This window comes from Chiloscyllium plagiosum, unplaced genomic scaffold (genome assembly GCF_037043375.1).
Source record: "Chiloscyllium plagiosum isolate Xiang-an unplaced genomic scaffold, Cpla_swu_hap1 HiC_scaffold_6, whole genome shotgun sequence".
In the NCBI taxonomy this organism is placed as follows: domain Eukaryota; kingdom Metazoa; phylum Chordata; class Chondrichthyes; order Orectolobiformes; family Hemiscylliidae; genus Chiloscyllium; species Chiloscyllium plagiosum.
Genome location: NW_028270144.1, coordinates 92,980,404 through 92,998,409, shown reverse-complemented (window position 1 = coordinate 92,998,409; position 18,006 = coordinate 92,980,404). Strand labels below are relative to the sequence as shown.

Genomic DNA, 18,006 nt, shown 5'->3' with positions numbered 1-18,006 from the left:
GGTGAGAAATGAAAGAATTAAAAGGGACCGAAGGGGCAACGTTTTCATGCAGAGGATGGTGCGTGTATGGAATGAGCTGCCAGAGCAAGTGGTGGAGGCTGGTACAATTACATCATTTAAAAGGCATCTGGATGGCGATATGGATAGGAAGGGTTGAGAAGGATATGGGCCAAATGCTGGCAAATGGGACTAGATTAAGTTAGGACATGGACGAGTTGGACCGGAGAGTCTGTTTCTGTGCTGTGACTCTAATCTCTATGACTCTAATTGTATTGCATTATCCTTCTGTGTAACTTTCCCAATATGTTATCCCATCTATTCCCATACAGGAACAAGTGGGAATGAATGCGATGATAGCAGCCTTGGATTTGAAGAGCTCTCCTACATGGAACTTCCTTCTCTTGATCCTACAAACAATATCATTTATGTGGAACTTGCCACAATAAGAGAAAATTCCCTGCTCTTATATAACTACGACAACAAAGAAGGTGCAGACGGTGAATTTCTTGCACTGGAAATAATAAATGGTAAAATTGAGTTTTCTTATAATCTTGGAAGTGGAATTGTTCAGCTGGTAACTGATCAATATGTAGCAGATGGAGAGTTTCACAAGATTTTTGCAACAAGAACGGGGAAGGTAAGAACATTTTTATGAACTAATAAATCTATCAACTTTATCATATTAAAAAAGGTTACCTTTGTACTTGCTTCCAGTATGAATCTCATGACTGACTATCCTCAAGTTAATGTCCTATCTTTGAAACTATTTTCCTCATTATAAATTTCCAGATGTACACTTCTAATGGATTTTTTTCAAGATAAATTGTAATTTAAAATTTCACTATGGAGCGCACTTGTGAACAAAATGCTCATGAGCTGTCAGAGGAAGTGGTGGAGGCTAGTACGATTGCAACATTTAAAAGGCATCTGAATGGGTATATGAATAGGAAGGGCTTAGAAGGATATTGGCCGGGTGCTGGCAGGTGGGACGAGATTAGGTTGGAATATCTGATCAGCATGGACAGGTTGGACCAAAGGGTATGTTTCCGTGCTGTATATCTCTCGGACTCTAGGTTTCTCCAAGATTTGAGTCTGAAAGCTTTTTCACCTTGCTTATGTGAATTCTCAACTTTAAATTTTTAATTTTCCATTTAAGATATACCGATAAATGATTTCCTTTTGTTTTTAGATTCTCGACATCTTTCTGCTTTCCCTATAAATTTTAAATTTACTCCACATCCTGCTTGCTCCTGATCTTTGGAACTGACCTGTTCCCTATTTCCTGCAGCCATCTGTGCTGCCATGATGACTATCATCAAAATGAATCAATGTATTGCAAAAGATTTAAACCAGCAATGTAAGGGAAATGTTGGAAACAGAAAAAAAAAAGCCTCTTTTCTCAGTTTCTGATTTCACATTCCAATTTATTGATGTTTAGTCAAAACTATTTAAAATTGGGTGAGGAACCAATGTCATCTTTTGTATTTCTCTAATTTTGGAAAAGTACAAACAGCTCATGTCAAATGAAGACAGTGGAAAATTACTTTCAATCATGATCTTATTCCTGTTGGTGAAGTTATTCCCTTGAGCATTTCAACGCTCTAATAAAAGATGTCCACAAAGTTCAGAAAGATTGACGTAAAGTGTGGTGAGATTCTTGTTCTCCAGTGGATGAGGAATTCAATATCTCAAAGCCAAATTAATCTGAATTTTCACTTTAAATTCTATTGTGATTCACAGTGAAACCAAGGGCTATATTTATCATAGAACTGACACAAGCTTTAGGTTTCATGAATTCAAGAGCTGGCTTTCTCGGAGAAGCATTTGATATATTTAATATTGAACAAACAGATTTTTTTTTAAAAACAGGCAGGAGGTGGTGAAAATGCTCAACTCAGTTATGGGGTAGGGAGAAAGCACTTATATTAAAGAGTGCAAAAGGATTGAGAAGAGGTGGTGAAAAGTATGGCAAAAATAGACAACACTGCACTGATTGGAACAAGGTCAGCCGGTAGACCTCATAGAATGAGTTCCTTGAGTGGGGCTGTTAATCTGGTCCAATCAGTGAGTCCTGGCTGACAGAGATAAACAGGAGTGTCAGGGTTTCTGTTCATTCTGAGAGCTGGCTCTGACGACGTCAGACCAGTATTAAGTACTGTGCATGTGTTATTAAAGGGTAATTTGGTAACGTGATACTGGCCTCTGCAGATTGTTCCAAATACCAAAGAGAAAATCAAATGAAGAGGAGTAGGTAGAAATGGTCTAAAGTATGGGAAAGTAACAAAGATCTGAATTTCTACAAGCTGGGTTACAGGTAGACCTGCAGAGGTACTAAGCGAAAAGTTGGGATATCCCTGAAAATGGGTGCAAGATCATTGTGTGTGATGTGGGTAACAAGGAAACATAATGCTGTCTGTTGATTCACATGACTGGTGCCTGTTGCCCAGTCTTAAATATGGCTGTACACCTCAGCAGAGGTGCAAGGTAAGAACCACTCAAAGACAGCCTGCATCTCTTCAAGGAAAGTTGCATCCTGGCTGGAACAGGTACTAGAATTGGCTGGCCAAGACATTATGAGAAGGAGAAACTGTGAGTAATGGGATTAGATTGCTGAGAGCATAGTCCCAGGCTGTCTAATGCATTAATGGAGGTCTTGGTGCAGGAGGTGCATGATGAGGACAGATGCCCTAACCACAGAAGGCAAAGAGGCCTTTGGAAAAATCTGAAAAGTTAAAGCAAGTATACAAGAATATACAGTGTCACAAGAAGTTTGATGATCCCATATAATTGGCCAAGGTCTGTAAATTTACCTTAAAAATCCCTATCCTTGCAATTGAATTTGTAACCTCACGCACTTCTTAATTCACTTAACTATCAAACATAATTTATACCTCACAGTCATTGCTTCAACAAACCATCACTGTGCTTATCACTGCTGCAAGCTCACATCCACATCACACACTTGGATATACTGCCAGTTATTTAACCATGGCAGCCACATCACCCAAATACACCGGACCACTCTCACTGACATACTTCCTTGTCCATTGCAGGATAAGGTTGCACATAAGCAAAGGTCACTGCAAATAGATTTTGCAAATATCTCCAAGCGCAGGTTGAAAGGATCTTATATGTCAACATGTATGGTCATGGTCACTTTCACCGCTGTCCCAGGCCTGCGCTGTGGCTGGTGTTCTATCTGCAAGAAGTAGCATATTTCAGTTGTGTCCTGTTTAAAAAGTGGGAACATCTGATTGTGCATTGTTGATGTTGAGGTTGGAAATTGTTTCCTATAGCCCCTGGCTGGATATGGTCCTTAGGTGTGTGTCTTTCTCCCTGACCTTATTCTCTTCCTCACTGTTCAAATAGTTTATCCTCCTCTGCATGAATTCAAGAGCTGGTTTTCTCTGAGAAGCATTTGATATATTTAATATTGAACAAACAGATCTATTTTAAACAGGTAGGAGGAGGTGAAAATGCTCAACTCAGTTATGGGGTAGGGAGAAAGCACTTATATTAAAAAGGGTGCAAAAGGATTGAGAAGAGGTGGTGAAAAGTATGGCAAAAGTAGACAACACTGCACTGATTGGAACAAGGTCAGCCAGGTTGACCTCATAGAATGAGTTCCTTGAGTGGGGCTGTTAATCTGGTCCAATCAGTGAGCCCTGGCTGACAGAGATAAACAGGAGTGTCAGGGGTTCTGTTCACTCAGAGTTGGCCAGGTCAAGGAGAATAGAAATCACAGCACCCACTTAGCAGAGGTTCTTCATTAATAAGGGAATCAAATCTTATGGGGAGAAGGCAGAAGAATGGGGCTGAGAAACATATCTGAGTATGAATAGTGGACCAGACTGAGTAGGCCAAATGGCGTAGTTTTGCTGCCATATCTTATGGTCCTATAGCACCCATGAGAGGGAGAAAGTGAATTTGATCAGAGTCTTTCAAGTCACAAACAAGGCTTTGATCACTTGCCACAACACTGCCTGCAGACTTCAAGTCATTTTAAGTATCACATTACTGCCAGTTGTGGGTAGTCCTTCCTGCTGTTGAATGGATGTTCAACTGTGTGAGGTTAAGAGCAAAGATTGGTTGGAGTGTTCAGGTTGGACATGGCACTGCTGGAATCCAGTCGGTGTTTTGCACTTTAACAGACATCACAAACTGCTTACTCAGCACACTTTATGTGCAGGTGCACTGTGGCCATGCTAATGCTCTCACTAAAATAGTGTCTTGTATGATCAGCATCACAAGTGTTCACATGCATCATGTACTCATTTTCACTGCAAGACAGCAGTGCTGAAACTTTAGCTAGTGTTGCATTCACAGTTATTGTGTTGATATGGTTTGTAATTCCCACAACTTTGTATTTTGTTCTAGCTTTCCAAACTTTGGGTTTTATTTCTCTTCTTTTTGGATCTAGATAGAAAAATCCTCATAGGAAGAATTTTTATTTTCCTAATATGAAGTGTGTAACCTCTCTTCAAAATACAATCTAACACAAGCCAAATCTTAGATATTTTTGAATATGTGCAATTTATTAACAATGGTAACTTCCATTATCATATTTGAGCTACCCAACTTTTTAGAGGAGTTTTCATGAAGCTGCTTAAAGAATTCTTGCTTCCAGTTGTGTTTTCCCAGTTCTAATTAATGAGCCACAGCGAGTCAGTAATCTTCAGCAATGGCCTGGAGATTTTCAGACCTACCTCATGTATCAAAGAATTTTTAAATTTGGACCCAAGTGCCAGAAAATGGTTATGAAAGCCGTGAGATTATTGTAAAAACTCAATTGGGCTCACTAACATCCTTCAGGGAAGCTAACTTACAAGTCTTACTTCTTCTGGTCTACATATGTTACAACAGTCAGTCCTATATAATGCAGTTGAATCTTAATGTGTCTGGTTCAAATAATGGCTTGCAAGTATCAACCACATCTTAAGGAAAATCTTTCTTCTAATACTGCCTCAGAGAGCTGACACAGTTCCAATCAACCAACACACTACATGCCAACCAGGGAGCAAAGCAACCCTAAAGATATTCAATTTGCCTCTGGTTAAGGAAGGAGGAGAATCTGGGAATTGATTAACTAATCTGAGGTGTAAGGAGGTGAGTCAATCCAGACTCGTTTTTCTGCCCCACTACTGCACTGTCTGACATCATGTAATTTAACACAAACAGACCAGAACCTCAGGCTTTCTTTAGTAAATAAAATCCTGTCAATGGGATACTCAGGACCAGTAATTACTGGACTGTTATTTATGGCATTATCTGATCAGTGACATGTATCACTGTGCAAATTTCAACCATGCCCTCACCGAGAAAACTTGGCCTTTCTAAGCACGAAGTGATTAGGGTCATTTTTCAGATAGTCAGAACAGGAATGTTGTTACGGGTTACAAGTTAACTCCTGAGCCAAATAAAAACAGAATGTTTACAGTCAGGTTTAAATTGTATGCTGAAACATGAGAATAAAGTATTGCAGTTGGTCTTTTCCAATTCACTAATTTTGCAGGTTCATATCTCAATCTCAATTGATATTTTTCCAGAGCGAATCAAATGTGTTACAACAAAATGTCAGGTTTTAATTTTTGATAGCTGCCTAGAGGAGTACGCTAACTTACCAACTGCTCTAGAGCAAGAAGCCAGCCATATTCTGAGGTCTGAATTAACAGCAACATCTCAATGCAGTTGCCTGGCTTCACATCAAGCTGAAAAATGTGTTGCTGGAAAAGCGCAGCAGGTCAGGCAGCATCAAAGGAGCAGGAGGATCGACGTTTCGGGCATAAGCCCTTCTTATTCACATCAAGCTGGTATGGTTCAACTGAAAGAGCAGTCAGCAGGCAATTGGAGGAGGACATTTCAGCCAGTCCAGTTTACAATTCAGTTCCTCTTGCCTGCACAAAAATAAGTTAAAACTTACCTTCTTCCAAGGAACCAAGAAATAGCAACAGCAGTAGAGCTGTGTGGGCCATCAAACCTATTCCAACATTCAATATGATCATACAGTCAATGAGTCATAGAGATGTACAGCACAAAACAGATCCTTTGGTCAAACTCAGCCATGCCGACCAGGTATCCTAAATTAATCGAGTCACATTTGCTAGTATTTGGCCCATAGCTCTCTAAACCCTTTCTGTTCATGTACTTATCCAGATGCCTTTTAAATGTTGTAATTGTACCAGTCTCCACCACTTCCTCTGGCAGGTCATTCCATACACGCACCACTCTCTGCATGAAAACACTGCACTTTTAAACCTTTCCCCTCTCACCTTAAGCCTATGCCCTCTAATTTTGGACTCCCCTACCTTGGGGAAAAGATCTTAGCTGTTCACCATATCCATGCCCCTCATGATGTTATAAACCTCTATAAGGTCACCCCTCAGCCTCTGAAGTTCCAGGGAAAACAGCCCCAGCCTTTTTCAGCCTCTCCCTGTAGGTCAAACCCTCCAACCCTGGCAACATCCTTTTAAATCTTTTCCGAACCCTTTCAAACTGAACAACATCCTTCCTACAGCAGGGAGACCACAAATAAACACAGTATTCCAAAAGTGGCCTAACCAATGTCCTGTACAGTCACAACATTACCTCCCAACTCCTATACACAATGCACTGACCAATAAAAGCAAGCATATCAAATGCCTTCTTCACTATCCTGTCTACCTGTGACCCAATTTTCAAGGACCTATGAATCTGCACTCCAAGATCTCGTTGTTCGGCAACACTCCTCATTTACCTAAATTAAACTCCATCTGCCTCTCCTTGGCTCATCAGCCCATCTGATCAACATCCCGTTGTAGTCTGACATAATCTTCTTGGCTGTCACTACTCCTCCAATTTTGGTGTCTTCTGCAAAGTTACTAACCATACAGCCTATATTTGCATCCAAATTATTGATATAAATAACCAAAAGCAGTGGACCCAGCTCCGATCCTTGTGGCATACCGCTGGTCTTAAGCCTCATGATCATGTCTAATCCTGGATATCAACTCCACTTTCCCCACTCCTCATATCCCTGAGAAGCAAAAATCTCTATCTATCTCAGCCTGAAATAAACACAATGATGGAAATTCCACAAAATGCTAGGATAGAGAATGTCAAAGATTTACAAATCCATCCTTGTGGCAGGGCTTAAGGGCTGATGTTGAAGGAGTGGTAATCTCACCAGTTTATCTAGAACGTCATGCTCTAGGTACATGGGTTCAAATATTGCCATGGTAGTTGGTTAAAATTTGAATTCAATAAAATTTTGGGGCTTAAAAAACTAGTCTAATGGCAACAATGTAGCCATTGTCATTAAAAGCCCACATAGTTCTCTTATGTCCTTTTGGGAAAGAAATTTGCTGTCCTTGTCTTTCATTGGTCAATGAGTTATTACTTTACACGGCTGAAACAATACCTATTTATAACAGAAACAATCCCTAGCCTAGAGGCAAAAAAAAAGACAAGCTACTGGAGGCTGAAAAAAAAGGATAAAAAAGGAGTACCTCTTTCCCATGTCCCATGCACTGAATTCCTCATTAGGATTCATTTCTCAATGTGCTCAGTCCTTACCTCACCCTGTGCTTTCCTTATTGTGTGTTCTTGCAAACTCTGTCCACTTTTCTAAAGAGTTAATGACTCATATCAACTGCAATTACTAAGTTAATTTTTTGCCCTACTAATTAATACCAATTCAGCTTTCAGGTCAGTAAAACTGTTAAAAACTATAAGACATATGCTACAGCTAGGTCTGTCTGAAAACAGCGATCAGGGTCTAATTTATGTCACATGCTCATGATATATGCTGTTACTTACTCTGGCCTGACCTGTTGCTGTCTCTTTTGGATGCAGTTCACCTGGCAGGCAATCCATAGCATTTTATCCCCCTCAAAGTAGCAGTCAGGCACAGTGATGTCATCAGAGCCCAGCATGAAAATTCAAAGAAAGACCCCACCGTTTTACAGCATGCAGCCTTCCGGTCTGGTTAGGTGGGCAGGTTCACATGGAAGATTAGAGGAAGAGAATGGAGCCTTGCTGGTAAAACTCCTGGATGATATTTAACTACCTACCCACCTGGTTTCATGGGCTAATCCACCCAGTCAGAAACATTGGTTTTTTAAGCAACCTGTTGAGATGTGTTATGAAAGAACTCTAGAGCAGGTGAGACTTGAACACAGGCCTCTTAGCTCAGAGGTAGTGACACTTGTATTGTGCCATAAGAGCCCTTCATGCCATTATCTTTTTTTATTACGGAAAAGTACAGACAGTTGTCCCCTGTGGTTTAAATTTCCATCTTTACAAAATACATCTTCATCTCCAATCTTGACTTGCCTTTCCCTGTCTTGCATGAGTTCTCACAGAGAATTCAGTTGAATATGCCAAGACTGTTTCCATGATGTTGGAACTATACTTGTGCATTTAAGAGGTACATGACCCACCAAGATACCAATCGGAAAGACAGCAGGAGATGGGCATGCAGGTGGTACAAGCATTTGATTACTTACAGTCTTCCCACAGATTGAGAGCTTCAAGTGGCTGAGATAATTGGAGGCCTGTGACCAGTTGTGTTCCACAGGGATTGGTGCTGGGCCCACTTTTGTTTGTCATTTATATCAATGATTTAGATGAGAATATAGAAGGCTTGGTTAGTAAGTTTGCAGGTGATACTAGGATTGGTGGTATGGTGGACAGTGAAGAAGGTTACCTAAGATTACAAAGAGATCTTGATCAATTGGGTCAATAGGTGGAGGAATGGCAGAGGGAGTTTAATTTGGATAAATGTGAGGTATTGCATTTTGGTAAAACAAACAAGGGTAGGACTTTTACAATTAAAAGTAGGGCCTTGGGTAGTTTTGTAAAACAGAGAGACCTAGGAATTCAGGTACATAGTTCTTTGAAGTTTGCAACACATTAAAAATAGGGTGGCTAAGAATGTTTTTAGCACATTTGTTGTCATTGCTCAGACTTTTGAGTATAGGAGTTGTGACGTTATGTTGAGGTTGTACAGGAGGTTGATGAGGCCTCTTTTGATTTGATATGATATATTGCAGTCACTTGTACCTAATTACAGTGAAAAGCTTTGTCTTGCGAGCAGTACAAACAAGGATATAGCAAACAAGGACGTACAGATCATAGGGTGCTTAGACAGAGTGAGGCATACAAGGTTACAACTACACAGGAGGTGCACAAAGCAAAATCAACATCATATGAAGTTAGAGAGGTCCATTCAGCTGTCTAATAAACAGCAGGGAAGAAGTTGCTCTTGAACCTGTTGGTGTATGTATTCAAGCTTCTGTATCTTCTGCATGATGGAAGAGATTAGAAGTGAGTATTACAAGGGTGGGAAGGGTCTTTGGTGATGTTGGCAGCCTTTCTACAACAATGAGAAGTGTAAATGGAGAATAGAAGGGAGTTTAGCTTCCGTGATGGTCTGGGCTGTGCATACAACTCTCTGTAGTTTCTTACTGCCCTGGGCAGAGCAGTTGTTGTACCAGGCCGTTATGAACCCAGACAGTATGCTTTCTATGGTGCATCTGTAAAAGGTGGTGAGAGTCCTTATGGACAAGCTGAAGTCCCTAAGCTGCCTGAGGAAGAAGAGGCATTGTTGTGCCTTCCTGACCATCACATCTACATGGGAGGTCCAGGATAGATTGTCAGTTATCATCACTCTTAGGAACTTGACGCTCGATCCTCTCCACCTCAGCTCGGTTGATGTAGATTGGGGCATGTTCTCCTCCTTTCTTCTGAAGTACTGTGTCCAGTTCTGGTTGCCCTGTTATGGGAAGATTATTAAGATGGAGAGGGTTCAGAAGAAATTTACTAGGATGTTGCGGGCAATGGACGGTTTGACTTATGAGGAGAGGTTGGACGGGCTGGACTTATTTCATTGGAGCATAGGAGGTTGAGGGGTGACCTTGTAGAAGTTTATAAAATAATGAGGGGAATAGTTAAGGTGAATAACAGGTATCTTTTCTCTAGGGCGGGACATTACAAGACTAGGGGGCATATTTTTAAGGTGAGAGGAGAAAGATTTAAAAAATACATGGAGGCAATATTTTTAAACAGAGGGTGGTGTGAATAAGGAATGAACTGCCAGAGGAAGTGATGGATGCAGGTACAGTTACAATGTTTCAAAGGCATTTAGATAAGTATGTGAATAAGAAATGTTTTGAGGGATATTCATAGGTACAGGTAGGTGGGACAAGTTTAGTTTGGGATTCTGGATGGCATGGACAGGTTGGACTGAAGGGTCTATTTCCATGCTGTGTGACTCTATAATTGTCACCAAGGTATACTTTTCTCCGCATAGAATCTTATGCTAGTTCACGGCCATTTCGATCGACAGAAAGGTTTATAATGTTTCTAAAGGTTATAAAGGTTTATAATTTGTAAAACAATGAATGGTATTATAATTTTCTTGTAAAATACTTCTTTAAACAGCAATTATTCATTTTGTTGTATTTTTACAAAGACAACATAGGGAGCTAGTAAAATCTATTTTCAGTACTTATCAGGTTTAACACAATCCACTAAGGTTAATAAAGACTGGATAGTTATCATGATGATACTGACCACATTACTGCTTGTACTGCAGACAGGAAACAGAACTGCTCATGTCCCATGCCTCTAGATTTTGTATATGTTTAACAAGAAGCAGGCCTGGTATAAATTACACAAACTTTATTCCTATTATGCAGACATTTCCACATATTTATCACTCCTGCATTTTGCTGTTGTTTGAGTTAAATTGCATTGATTTTCAGGTTTTAGGCTTTTGAAATGCTCTATACATATTTTTATGGTATTTCTGTATGTGCATGACATCATGTTAGTTCTGCTTTGTGCATAACAGAGTTTGTAATCACACTCAATGAGTCTCCACTGGATCACAAGACTGAGCTCACATAATCACATGAGATTTGGTCTTTTTAAATGATTTTGGTAGACAAATGTGCACTGTATTAATCACATGATGTAGCAATATTTTTAATCACTGTAAAACGCAGTTATATTTACGAGGATGTTTCAACTTCTTGAAATCTAACAGAATCCAAAATATTAACAAGATAATGGCTATGAAATAGAGTGATGATGAAGTGGCTTAAAGCATCAATGTTCTGAGAGGTGAAATAGTCCAACAGAGTTCACTCTAGTGATTCCTCACGTAATGAATCCCCAGTCTCTAAGGAAAGTGTTAAGTGGAGACCAAACACATCTCAACATGGAGGGAAAATTTGCACATAATTCAACTTGAGATTCTCCTTTGTGACCAATTACAGTGCTGCACAAGCCAAGGAAAAATCCAAGAGTGAGTCATCCTGATATGGAGAATTCTTCAGGGAGATGTTGCAGAGCATCATGCAACATGCTCTAACTTAACTTATAGAAGGAAATCGCAACCCTACAGTGTGGAGAAAAGCAGGCCATTCAGTCCATCAAGGTCACACCGACCCTCCAAAGAACATCCTACTCAGACCCACCCTAAAATCCTATCCATGCATTTCCCATGGCTTATCCACATAGCCTGTACATCCTGGATAATATGGGCAATTTAACTCAGCCAATCTACTATGGGAGGAAACCCACATATACACAGGGAGAATGAAGATAACTACACACAGACGGTCACCCAGTGGTGGAAACAGAGTGAGTCCCTGGTGCTGTGAGGCAACAGTGCAAACCACAGTGCCACCCACTACCAGATTTGATATAAATATGTCTATATCAAATCTGAAAGGCTTTCACTCCTTATAATTCCTTCACTCTCTTATCTGTGATACAGTTCTGCACTGAAATAAGCCTGCAGCAGAAAAATGAAATTAATTTTAAGAAAGTATTTCCTGTTAGAAAATGAAATTGAAGAACATCTCAATATTCTTAAAGTTTCACATCTCAAAAATGTACAGCTCTTATAAGAATACAGATGCAATAATGAGAAGCAATAAGATCATAGAAACATATAGGACTTAGGAATAGAAACAAAGGAACACCTGAGCAAATGTAGACCAGTCAGCATTTCAAACCTGCTCTGTCACTCAATAAAGTCCATGATGTGGAGATGCCAGTGCTGGAGCTCTGCTCCTTCATTGGCTGAAGTGAAGAGCAGCACTCTGAAAGCTTGTGATTTCAAATAAATCTCTTGGACTATAACCTGGTGTCATGTGACTTCTGACCCAATAAAGTCATGGCTGACCCTTGTTGTAGATTCACTTGCAATTTCCTGCCTATGCTCCCCATTATCATCGATTCCTTGTCTAACAAAAACTACCTAATTCAGCCTTGAATAAATTCAGTTATAAGTCTCCACTATGAGACAGTGAATCCTAGCTTTGACAGAAGAAGAATTCTCTTCTCCGTCTTCAAAGGAAGTTCTTTTATTCTTAACCTGTGACCTCTCGTCCTAATCTTCTCCAGAAGGGGAAAATTGCGGTCCTTGAAGAAGGAGGCCATCTGGGTTGTACGTTTTTGGTCCTTGGTGGTGGGTTCCAAAAACGTACAACCCAGATGGCCTCCTTCTTCAAGGACCACAATTTCCCCTCAGACGTGGTCGACGATGCCCTCCACTGCATCTCTTCCACTTCCCGCTCCTCCGCCCTTGAGCCCCGCCCCTCCAACCGCCACCAGGACAGAACCCCACTGGTCCTCACCTACTACCCCACCAATCTCCATGTAGAGCGCATCATCCGCCGTCATTTCCGCCACCTCCAAACGGACCCCACCACCAAGTATATATTTCACTCCCCTCCCCTATCAGCATTCCGTAAAGACCACTTCCTCCGTGACTCCCTCGTCAGATCCACACCCCCCACCAACCCAACCTCCACTCCCGGCACCTTCCCCTGCAACCGCAAGAGGTGCAAGATGGCACGGTGGCACAGCGGTTAGCACTGCTGCCTCACAGCGCCTGAGACCCGGGTTCAATTCCCGCCTCAGGTGACTGACTATGTGGAGTTTGCACATTCTCCCCGTGTCTGCGTGGGTTTCCTCCGGGTGCTCCGGTTTCCTCCCACAGTCCAAAGATGTGCAGGTCAGGTGAATTGGCCATGCTAAATTGCCCGTAGTGTTAGGTAAGGGGTAAATGTAGGGGTGGGTTGTGCTTCGGCGGGTCGGTGTGGACTTGTTGGGCCGAAGGGCCTGTTTCCACACTGTAATGTAATGTAATGTAATCTAATCTAATGTAATGTAATCTAAACATGCGCCCACACCTCCCCCCTCACTTCCCTCCAAGGCCCCAAAGGAAACTTCCATATCCGCCACAGATTCACCTGCACCTCCACACACATCATCTATTGCATCCTCTGCACCCGATGTGGCCTCCTCTATATTGGGGAGACAGGCTGGCTACTTGCGGAGCGTTTCAGAGAACACCTCTGGGACACCCGGACCAACCAACCCAACCACCCTGTGGCTCAACACTTCATCTCCCCCTTCCACTCCACCAAGGATATGCAGGTCTTTGGACTCCTCCATCGCCAGACCACAACAACACGACGGTTGGAGGAAGAGCGCCTCATCTTCCGCCTAGGAACCCTCCAACCACAAGGGATGAACTCGGATTTCACCAGTTTCCTCATTTCCCCTCCCCCCACCTTGTCTCAGTCAAATCCATCGAATTCAGCACCGCCTTCCTAACCTGCAATCTTCTTCCTGACCTCTCCGCCCCCACCCCAGTCTGACCTATCACCCTCACCTTGACCTCTTTCCACCTATCACATTTCCGATGCCCCTCCCCCAAGTCCTTCCTCCCTACCTTTTATCTTAGCCTGCTGGACAAACTTTCCTCATTCCTAAAGAAGGGCTTATGCCCGAAACGTCGATTCTCTTGTTCCCTGGATGCTGCCTGACCTGCTGCGCTTTTCCAGCAACACATTTTCAGCTCTGATCTCCAGCATCTGCAGTCCTCACTTTCTCCTCAGTTAGAGTTTTCTTGTTTTTAAACAAGACTCTGATTAGGTGCACCATGAATGAAGGAAAAACATTTGAACCAATCGTATAGTGATTGTAATGAGGTTAGCCAATTGGACCTCATAGAGTTCTTTAATTGGACTAGGTTAACAGCCCCAATTAGGGAGCTCTGGTTGACAGATACAAACAGGAGTGTCAGAGGTTCTGTTTACTCTGAGAGCTGGCTCTGAGGGAATAGGATCAATGTCAAGGACTCTGCACGTGTAAATAACACATGACTTGGTGATGGGATAACAGCCCCTGCGGAGTTATTTCAGTGGCAATGAGAGAAAAGCACACTTCTGAAGAAATCTTTTCACAACTGTTGTCATTCTGTTGGAGTGAGCATTTCTGGCAGCATACTGTTATTTGGGATGTTTAACTCATTCGATCCTACTGTCAAAGACTGAGCCCAGTATGTGGCTAGAATGTGTTATTTTTTTATGGGCAAATGACACTGAGTCAAAATTGGCTGAGAAAGATTCACCTAGATTGGCTCAACATTTTTCAAATAGAAAATGGCTGCCGGACTGAAATCCTAATTATTAAGTACCCAGAATATTTTAAGGATGGTCTAGGGACTAACTAAAAGGCCAAGTCCTCCTTGCATGTTGACAAGGAAGCGATTCCCTGATTCTGCAAGGCCTGCCCAGTGCCATTTGCCTTAGGGGCAAAAGTAGACGCAGAAATCAGAAGGCTGGAAAGTGCAGGAATTGTGAAACCAGTTCAGTTTGTGAAATAGGCAGCACCAATCATACCGATTGTGAAGTCCAAAAGGTCAGTTTACCTTTGTGGGGATTTTAAACAAGTGTTAAACCACCTTTTACAGCTGGATAAATACCCAATTCCTCATATACAGGATAAATGCACAAAGCTGGCAGGGGGCTGTCCTTCTCACAGCTGGATATGAGCCATGTGTACATGCAATTGCAATTAGCTGAGGATTCCCAGAAATATATTGCAATTAATACCCATAAAGGTTTGTACCAATATAACCTCATGCATCCATCGGGATGGCTTCAGCAGAATTGTTAATGCGGAGAAGACTCCACACCAGGTTAAATCTGATCTTCCTGGACCTGGGAAAGAGGGTGAAATGGTATTAGGAATATCAATGCTGGACACAAGACACCGCCAAGCGAGAGCGACCGTTTACTTCGGGGGCAAGGTTTGGGAAAGGAATTATGGGAATGGCCCTGCATGGGTAAGAGGCATGGTCAATGTGAGGTCAGGTTTGGGTAGGTGTGACGGTTCTGAATAAGCAAGTGGACCGTATGAAAACTACAAACTCACAATCACTGTGGGAGCAAAATGTGTCCAGTTCCTCAATAGCCTTTCTGGAACCTGTGTGTTCTTCCTCTCCATCAAGGGTTAAAGATATCTCAGAATCTGAGATAGCCATGGCAGATGTCACTATCCTGATGCCTTTGCCACCAGAAGAGGAGATTAAGTTTCTTCTGAGATGCTCTGCACGCAAGAGTTGAGCTACTGTGTGTTATACGCTGCCCATATCATAGGCAGAGCAGGAGGAACCAGACCCAGTGCTCAAATGCCCCAGGAGGTGCTACAAAACAGGAACTGCCCTCTGTCATTGGATTTAGAAGGGGGGGAGATGTAGTAATTGTAATGAGGTCAGGAAGATAGAACTCATGGAATTTGAGTTCCCTTATTGGAGCTGTTCATCTGGTTCAATCAGGGAGCCCTGGCTGACAGATATAAACAGAAGTGTCAGAGATTCTGTTCACACTAAGACCTGGTCCTGAGGGAGCTGGATCAGTGGCTAGGTGTGGCAAAGTGTAAATAAAGAGTCACTGGTCACTGAGAGGACAGGTTCCCGGCCTCTCTGGAGTTATTTCAAAAAGGAAGCTTAAAAAGTAGCAACACAGGGTTTCCACTTTTGACCTTGAACTGCAATCCAACCGGCTTGCTGGGATGTGAACGCCTTGTAACTCTGTCGAATATTGCTGTCCTGGTTTAATGGCCATGAACCCACAGCAAAAAAACGTTGCCAGTCTCAGTCAAAAAGGCCAATTGTGGAAAATTAAAGGCCACAAAGAAACATTTTATAAATAATATCTGTCAACATTTTGCTCACAGCACAGTCTCTTAAAATTTAGGCCAGAATGTTCTAAACATTTATAACAAAGAACAAAAGCAGACTGTAAATCAGAAGAGAAGGATTTCTGTGTCTGGGTGTATGGGATGATGGGGTGGTGGTGGTGGTGGTGTGGTAAGATTCTTGCTTCATTGGTATTGTTCTTGAAATGAGCTACAACCAGCTTGTTTTTTTGGCTACACTTGCAGGTTGGATCCCTGACAGTGGATAATTGCACCAATGATCAGCCAGCACAGTTCTGCTTTGTAAGCACCCCAGGCATAGGCACAGAGAGGTATCAATGAATATCAAGCTTTGTGCTGAATAAATATTTTTTGTTCTGTTCAAGTAGCCTTTCAAAAGTAAAATCATACTTTTTGTTTCAAAGATAATTCAATAAACTAATACACTCTCAATTCATCTTACTCTTAGAACTCTGGACCTGGAGAAAAACAGAATGGTATTTGGAGGAATCAAATTGATTGAACCCATACTCCTTCGTCCAGATCAAGCAAAATCACATGACTTCATCGGTTGCATTAAGGAGTTTAGACTGAACAATATTCCTGTTAAATTTGCTGAGGCACTGTCTTCAAACAACATCTTAACCAGGTACATAATACTGCTGTGTCATGTTAATAATGATACAGAAAATCAAGCTCTTATTTTACCTTACTAGAGATATATGTTAGAGAGTTACTTAACCACTGGTAGCTTTTGCCAGCATTTTAAATAATAATTGAATGAGCCGTTCATGTATTGTGGTGAATATTTTCTGAAATCTATATACACAATCTATATATTCTGATAAATTGTGCATTTATTTTTATCATGTCGACTACCCTTATCATCATGGAGAAACAAAGTGATGTCTTTCAGCTCACTATATGAAGCAGATGAGGCATGCACCACCAATTCCTTGAACTGAATCATATTTAGTGTAAGCACGTGTTACATGAAGACTAGATTTCTCCCATAACAAAATGGAGAAAAAAACCTACACGATCAATGTAAATGACCATCATAATTCATTTTGGATGGATGCATAAGAATAAACCATGGTCATTTCAGAGATCAGTCAAATGCTAATCATATTACTGAGAATCTGGAGTCACATTTTGTCCAAATTATAAAATGATAGCAGATTTACTTCCCAAAAGGAAATTAGTAAACTATCTGGGATTTTTATAATGAGGCAAATTGACTGGCCTATTTTTAGCCATTTTGTCACAAATATTTTTAATTCTTTATTTTCACATACCTCTTTTACTCTTCGCTAAAAATATAGAATTATCTGATATTAATGGGTGAATCACAAGATTTTCTTGAATGAAGAAAAGAGGAATTTCACCTGTTACTAAGCCCAAGACTATGTTGCGCTCCCAAGTATCTACTGAAATATGATTCATTTGTGTATTCTTGAGTCAGGCTTCATTGTCATCTAAATTGTATCATTGTAGGAAACTCTCTCATGTCAATATGTCTAACTACTCATGTAATTGTAAAATAAAACAGGAAATGTGAGTTTCTTGAAGTCTACCTCAGTTGAATAGTTTCAATATGTTTAGATAAAATGCTAATTTCTATTCAAATGATTTTATTTATTCCATATTGCTTTTTTGAGAGCTTGCCTCTGATCACCAAGTTTGCACCAAGTTTAGCCTATACCTCTTCCTTTCTAAAAACATTTTTGTCGATGAAAATCTTGGGTATTAAAGTCAGATGATGGAGGTTGAAAATTGATAGTCCGTGTTTTATCGGCACAACAATAATAGCTCCCTGATCACTACCAAGACTAACTTCCAATTGCAGATTTTCTTAATTGAATTTAAATTTCACCAGCCACAGATAGGTTTTGAAACCATGTTCCCAGAGCAGGGATTACAGAGTGATTAGTTCAGAAATATCACTACTATACTATCCCCTTTATATTAGAATATCAAATTGAAATATTCTAGACAAACAGATAAGAAAACATATAACATAAC

At 41.0% G+C, this 18,006-nt stretch overlaps 1 protein-coding gene across 1 annotated transcript in view; it reads left to right on the top strand.

Annotated features, from left to right (window-relative positions):
• LOC122550779 (protocadherin Fat 4) overlaps window positions 1–18,006 on the top strand; it is a 161,829-nt gene that overhangs the window by 94,731 nt on the left and 49,092 nt on the right. Inside the window, exons 10-12 of the mRNA XM_043692032.2 lie at window positions 330–637; window positions 16,228–16,313; window positions 16,451–16,630. Of these exons, the coding sequence (XP_043547967.2) occupies window positions 330–637; window positions 16,228–16,313; window positions 16,451–16,630 (574 nt within the window). The remainder of the gene's footprint in view (window positions 1–329; window positions 638–16,227; window positions 16,314–16,450; window positions 16,631–18,006) is intronic.